Source organism: Priapulus caudatus, unplaced genomic scaffold (genome assembly GCF_000485595.1).
Source record: "Priapulus caudatus unplaced genomic scaffold, Priapulus_caudatus-5.0.1 Scaffold164, whole genome shotgun sequence".
Classification (NCBI taxonomy): Eukaryota; Metazoa; Priapulida; class Priapulimorpha; order Priapulimorphida; family Priapulidae; genus Priapulus; species Priapulus caudatus.
Window position 1 is genome coordinate 331,431 of NW_014577225.1, and position 7,349 is coordinate 338,779.

A 7,349-nucleotide genomic window follows, 5' to 3' on the forward strand; every position below is an offset into this window, starting at 1 on the left:
TATATATATATATATATATATATATATATTATTATTATAATTATAACTCAATATTATTTTGTAACAAAGCACTTTCAGAATATAGAATAGATAGATAGAAACGAATTCATAGTTTTACACCCACGCATGCAATTAACCTTATTAGAAACCAACTTATTTCCATTATTGCGTACTGAATTAGCAACACACATCTGTCGTGTCGAGAATAAATGGTCTGTAACATTACGCATATAGTCAGTGAAAGTTGCAATATTCTACGCTACCTGTCGTAATAGCACACAAACTTCTCTTCGCACGTGTCAGCCACCGCTGCTATAGTCGTTACCACCTGCTCCAACACCAACTTTGTACCTGTCTCGACCAACTGAAATGCAGGAAACACGTGAGAAGAATCAGCGATGTGATTGTACACTATCGTATCTTACAAATACACATTTTCTAGATGAACATATTCTTGCCAAAATATGATTCCAATGCTTTAAATGCACACCAACCGTTAATACTAGTCAATGCTAATTCATAGCCAATTTGTGTGTTGCCATTCATATTTTTGTCTGGCTTTTGCTTTATTAGTTACTAGTAGGGTAGAGGCAAGTAGTTTACCAAAGGGCACAAGACAACATGATTTTGTCTGTGCTGCTTTCCCTAGAGATTCAACTTGTATATAAGCTATGTACTACACCTATCCACTACCATCTAATGTAGCCCTACTAATCTAATGTATCTAATGTATATACTATCAAATGTACTACACCTACACCTATCCATTGCTTCATGTTGAATTGACAATGAAAAATCAGCAAATGGAACCATCACTAGTCGGGCACACTACCCGATTCCTTTGTAACTGTAACAGCTGTTTGTTCACGTAGCCAGAGACTAATTAATATAAGACTTAGCAGTGAGCCTGACATGACGCATCTTTTGTATCTAGCAGTTTGACACATCAGTGTGAATGTGTTGTACCAGAATGCAGGGTTATGGCTCAAATGTGTGAGAGTCTGGTTGTGGTCGCGCGAGACGCGCGTGTGCTCGTTTCTTTGTCACTGTGTGCAAGGAGGTGTGACTATACATGAGCAGATATTAAAGTTATTCTATTCAGTTTACTACACAAGTTTGGATTTCTTCATCATTTATACATCAAACGTACTTCAACGTTACATTTTGGAGCCAGTGACCTGTCCAAAACCTGGGTATTCCTTTGCGGATGCAACGTAAGGTACTCCACTATGTCGATCTACGGGCCAGTGATTCAACAACGAAACAAGAGAAAGAGAGAGATGAGAACAACAGCAAGTGTAGGAGAAACGAAGAACGATGGAGAGCGATCGAGAGAGACGAAGAATGACGGAGAGCAAGAGAGAGAGGGACGGAAAGAGCGAGATGCGGGAGAGAGAACGGTGGATACACACGCCGTAAGACCTACTGTGAGTAAGTCAGCGTGAAGGAAGGAAGGGCCGGTGTTGTATCCGTGATACTGCGAGGGCAAGTCCTAGTCTTGACCTGTGTGAGAGAGAGAGGAAAGCAGAACAGAGAAGGCAAGGCTGACAGAGCAGTGACAGAGGACGTGAAAAATATATTGCGAACTGTAATGGCTAAAAAAAAAATCCAGGAAATTCTAGAATTTAATTGATGGAAAGCTTCAATCTCGTGCCGGCGAAACTGGACATGAAAGTGTGACATCATCAGGAATGTGTATTTTTATCTGTTTTTCTGTTTTTTTCATGGTAGATGCTTGTGACAATTTGTCTTTGCGTGGGGAAATCTTTTGTGTCAAACTTTGTGTAGAAATGTGTGATCGTTTTCTTGAATTTATGGTAATGGTACATTTACGCTATATTGTCAGACGGTTAAACACATTCTTCAATTAGAGTTTGATATGCCAAAAACTTTTAATCGAAAATATGAAATGTTTTGCGTATTTTTTTGGCTGTATGATGTGTGGAAGTGACAAAGGTTGTCAGGTCCACATCGGTGCTGTGTGTAATAATGGGATTAAGAGGTTTAAATGAGGATTATGAACATGATATATAACGGAGCACATGGCTGGATGTATTTACACGTGGTTTCGGTAATGCGTGTCAGTATACGCATACGCCACGCAGGGTGCGAAATTAACGGCAGTCCGGAGTCAAATACTCCCTGATTTCCTGCCGGACTCCCCGATTTGACATATGCAGGAGTCCGTGTGACTCCATGAAAATTCTGCCATACTAACTAGTTAGTTCCAGAGCACGACCTCGCGGAATTACCATATTTTTTCAGCAAATGTCCCAAGAAAATTTTGCAGACGTGCAACCGCATGAATCTTCAAAATAAGCACATGCGTTATTGTTAATATCTTTAATTTTGACTTTCGGACTGTGGACTCCCTCATTTTGCCACGGACTCCCTCTTTTTGAGGGCAGGAAGTCCGTTGGACTCCCTTGTTCAAATGTTAATTTCTACCCCTGGCCACGTACGTTACAGCCTAAAAAGACGCAAGAGTGAGAGTAATTGCAGCGATATCAAAATGTTCACTGCCAAATGTGTTAAATTTCTGACTAGTATGGTGATCGAACTTTATCGTTACTTGTTTTGTAATAGTAGACTATAAATATAGTTAATGATTCAGTAAAATTGAAAATATAGTTTAGATCCGCCAGGAGTCCGAAATCACGATGGAGCATCGTGTTATGAAAAGAGGGAGAAATGTAACAGCCGTTTGTTCACGTAGCCAGAGACTATTATTTTAGCAGTGAGCGTGACGCGACGCATCTTTTGTATCTAGCAGTTTGACACATCAGTGTGAATGTGTTGTACCAGAATGCAGGGTTATGGCTAAAATGTGGGAGTCTGGTTGCGGTCGCGTGAGTAAGCATACGCGCTTACGCGCGTGTGTGCGCGTTTCTTTGTCTCTGTGTGCAAGGAGATGTAACTATACGTGAGCAGATATTAAAGTTATTCAGTTTACTACACAAGTTTGGATTTCTTCATCATTTATACATCAAACATACATCAACGTTACATAACAACAAAAACGTCTAACACTCCCTCGATTATTCTTACCTCTTTGAATTTCGTTGTGAGGATGAACTCTAATTTACTCATAATGGTGTCTAGGTAGGCAGCTAGGATCGTCTTGGGACAGTCTTCGGCGAAGTTAACGAGGGCGGCACCGGCGTGAGCTTGCACGCGTGGATTCGCATGGTCGTCCATCACCATCAGCAAGCCAGGTATCACCTGTTCATTACAAGCTCCGAGATGTCAGAAAAACCGACTATGGTAATTCCTACGTTCGTGTGCAATAACTGCGTACTAAATACATGTGGAAGAAAATGTTGCGCGCAATTTGTTTAGAAAGGGAAGCCCAGGGTCGAAACTTTATATACACGCGACAGAACTTCCGGGAGTGTGATATCTCCCTAGTAAAAAAAAAGTATGTGATCCTGGTCCACAAACTGTGCAGAAACAGATGGTTGCAGTGTCTGTCTTGTAGCATATACGCACACCTATTCAACACACGCACAAGGAGAATGGCGATTAATTATGAAATTAGCAGACTGACACTGTACCTTATCGTGGAACTTCTTTTCAAAGATTGGAGCGAAGTCGGTTGACATTTGACCGATGGCGTTGCACGCTGCATAACGCACTCGTGGATGCTGCAAGAAATACACACAAAGCCTCAGAAACCACCCTTGTCAGTGTCAGAAACCGCATTACAGCATCGCAACTTCCCTGAATACACACGAACTGTAGTGACTTGTATAAGACAAAAGTCTAGTTTTAGGACCAATACCATTTTGACTGTCTTCCAGGATTTCTAGGCACTCTCCAAGGCCATCAATAATAAATTAATACCTGTATCATCACTAAACGCAACTACACATCTACTGCTAGCACCCAAGCAGTTTTCACATGCAACAAAACGTGCAGTATTCACGCTATGATACACAACACCCTTTGGAGCAAGACCCCGGGTCACTCGCAGCGCCCCATACACCCCAGGACATTCCCAGCTCCGCCTACCACCTGTGTCGCTCACGGCGCCCCCTACCCACCAGATTGCTCCCGGCGCCCCCTACCCACTGGATCGTTTGCGGCGCTCCCTACCTGTAGGGACCCGTCCCCTACCCACCGATTTCTCGCGCGCCCCTTACCACCGGATCGCTCGCGGCGCCCCCTACCCACCGGATTGCTCGCGGCGCCCCCTACCCACCGGTCGCTTGACGCGCTCCCGACCGCTGCCAGCGCCCCGCCTACCACCGGATTCTCCGAGCGCCCCCTACCCACCACGGTATGCTCGGCGGCCCCTACCACCGATTGCTCGCGCACCCCCTACCCCCACCGGATCGCGTCGTGCGCCCCCTACCCGCACCGGATGCAGCCTCGTGGCGCCCCCTACCCACCGGAATTGCTCCGCGGCGCCCCCTTACCACTCAGCTCCGCTTGCAGCTCCCCTATCACGGAATTGCTCGGGCGCCCCCTACCCATCCCGATCGCTCGTGGCGCCCCTACCCTCCGACTGCTCTGTGGCGGCCCCTTGCCGAACCCGCTCGGCTAGCAGCTCCACCTATCCACACGATCCCTGTCGCTGCGGCGCTCCCTCCACTCGAATCGGCTCACTAGCCGGCCCCCTACCCACCGGGTCCTGCAGGAACGGCAGCACGCCCTCCATGATGTTGGCAGCAGCCGCCTCCGATCTGCTCTGTGCTTCCCTCGCCGACGGCCGAGATGGCCATCAGCGCCGCGTGCCGGTAGCGCCAGTCCGGGTTCTGCAGCAGTCGCGGGCAGCGCGCTACGACGACCGTGCGGCAAGCACGTCTGCGCGCCGTGCGCAGCAAAGACCGGTCGAAGCGCGCTCTCCCCGCGACGGCGTTCGCGTCCAGCGCGTCGTCCGACGGCTGTCGTCGCGCACGATCCGTCTACGTGCCGGCGCCTAGGCCCGCCGTCCCGTCCTCCGTCGTCCGTCGTCGTCCGTCGAGGTCGACCATGAGCGCGACACGAGCGCCACGAGCGCGGCGACGAAGCGGCGTGCCGACGCAGCATGGCCGCGCCGTCTCACATCGTCAGAATCACCGCTCGAGCAGCGGAGGTGGCGCCAGGCACGTGTCGGCGAGCGTCGCGTCGCGCGACCGACCCTTCAGACAGAGTTCGATGAGCGGCTCGAGCTGCGCGCGCAGGAACTTGGGGCAACGACATTCGGACGTAGGTGCGATCAAGGCATCTTCAAGCGCCGCCGCTCACTTCTCCTGTTTCTCGCAGATCGACGGCGACGCCCCAGCAAGATTGCACGTAACTCTGGTTGAACACACTTAATATCATTATTAATATTAGTCTTTACATTTTCAAAATTAATATTTAATAATATAATTAATTTAAAATAAAATTAACAAATTAATATTAGTATTAGTACTCTTATATTATTATTAGTAGTAGTAGTATTTCGTAGTATTTAGTAGTAGTAATAGCAGTAGCACCAGCAACAACAGTATTCTTCTTATTATGATTATTGTTATTATTACTATATTATTATTAAATATATTATATTATTATTATTATTATTATTATTATTATTATTATTACTATCCTACATTAACCACTGCTTTGAATGTGTTCCCTTCCCAAGAATCTCATGTTGTGTAGGAATTCTCTTTGTCCCACATCAAAAACATTTTTATAGAACTTAAATTAAAAGAAAATACAAATAAGATAAAAAAATAGAAGTAAGAAAAGCATGTATAATCGTACATTCCAACCTCAGAAAAATCTCAAAATGCGACTCTTTCAGCTGCAGGCATTTTTAATAAAAATAATTCCAATAAGCCCAACCTGTACCCTTCTCAGAAAATCCTATGCTGAGTGTTCTCTTTGATCCAAAAAAAGAATGCTTTTCAGAAAAAAGCTTGCTGATGGACCGGGCATTGCCATGCAAGTTCACAGGCAGAAGTTAAGCATTTTTTATCAAGGGCGATGTGAGTGTTGTACATGCCGCACTGCGTATGAATCCCTACTGCTCCCACTTCGCTTGAGACTGCAGGGGACAGATTGATCATTGAGTGAAAATTACGTAAAATTGTTATTCGAAAATAAAAATGCTTAGCAAACTGGTAATTTTGATCAGCAAAATTATTCGTAAATGCAACGCACAAACTGCCTTAAGTTTCACAAGTCAATTACGTGTGGAAGTTTTTTTTAAGATTAACCAAGATTCACTGGTGTGCTTGATTTGCACTAGATTAAAATGACTAACAAACGGTGACGCAATACGTGTAAATAGTACCCTGGACTGCGAATAACGGTATGCAAGTCTGCACTGGGTCAGAATGAAATTCCAAATTCTCTGAGAATACGATTTCTTGAAATTTCCATCCATCCTAAACCACGATCGCCGGTTCGACTGCATCACCACGTGGGCTACGCGGCGAAAGGAAATAGGTGGCTTACCGATAGGAGTCCGGGAAGACAGTCAACGAAGTGCCGCTGAACACCAGGTTCCTTGTCGTGTGCCAGCAAGAATGCAGTCGTTGCTTTTACGGCTGCTAGTCTCACCTACCCAACAAACAACACAAGTACAATCTTAATGTTGCCAACGCGCACCAGCGCAAGCAAGCGCATGCAAGCACGCACGCACGCACTAATGACGACTTGAATGTTTACCAATCTGGATGCATTCAATATTAACTGTAGGAAGAATAATTTCTTTAAAATCCTTGATCCTTCTACAACATAGCTTTTAAGCCTTTTGCCACCGATGATTTCAAGCAGCGTTGTATTAATTTTCTATGGTAATTATGGTGTTACCTTTCATATTGGGTTTTATGTAGCCAACAATTTCTAACTGTTCAATAGCATCATACGATCGAGTGAAAACCAGGTAAAATGTGACAACACATTTGCTCGTATATTAGGGTCCTAAATGATTAACGAATGCATCGATTGCAGCTGCATTTATCACACTAACCCACCTGTGGATTTTCTGTATCACCCAAGCACTGAAGTAGCATCTGACGTATGACATCCATGTAATGCTGTTGCTGGTTAGCGAATATTCCTGGTGTTACACTGTGAAAGACATACGACACCTTACGCCACTGCATTTGATCACACTAACCAGTTTGCCATACATTGTCCATACTAGTTCCGCTTTTTTCGTACATTGGTAATCACTTACATACAACTCAAAATTTCAGCTCCTAACCAGATTACTACACATTGGAATACGACACTAAATTTAATCACAGAACATGCACAAATTCAAAATAAACCGTATACTTATTACCTCCGCGCAACGTAGTTGCAGGGAGGTAATGTAATCACTCTCATGTGTGTGTTCGTGTGTGTTTGTGTGTGTGTTCGTGTGTGTT

The 7,349-nt window shown here is 44.9% G+C and overlaps 2 protein-coding genes across 2 annotated transcripts in view; both read right to left on the reverse strand.

The window, feature by feature from the left end:
• Nucleotides 1-143: 143 nt before the first annotated feature.
• Nucleotides 144-4,810, reverse strand: LOC106806493 (importin-5-like). Its single transcript, XM_014808458.1, is given in 5 exon segments — nucleotides 144-364; nucleotides 3,049-3,222; nucleotides 3,555-3,644; nucleotides 4,628-4,681; nucleotides 4,683-4,810. Coding segments are annotated over 5 exon segments (465 nt in total). The 5' UTR covers nucleotides 4,725-4,810; the 3' UTR covers nucleotides 144-259.
• Nucleotides 4,811-4,956: 146 nt separating this feature from the next.
• LOC106806492 (importin-5-like) overlaps nucleotides 4,957-7,349 on the reverse strand; it is a 21,940-nt gene continuing 19,547 nt past the window's right edge. Inside the window, exons 3-5 of the mRNA XM_014808457.1 lie at nucleotides 6,951-7,047; nucleotides 6,430-6,534; nucleotides 4,957-5,262 (exon numbers count right to left, since the gene is read on the reverse strand). Of these exons, the coding sequence (XP_014663943.1) occupies nucleotides 5,212-5,262; nucleotides 6,430-6,534; nucleotides 6,951-7,047 (253 nt within the window). The 3' untranslated portion in view covers nucleotides 4,957-5,211. The remainder of the gene's footprint in view (nucleotides 5,263-6,429; nucleotides 6,535-6,950; nucleotides 7,048-7,349) is intronic.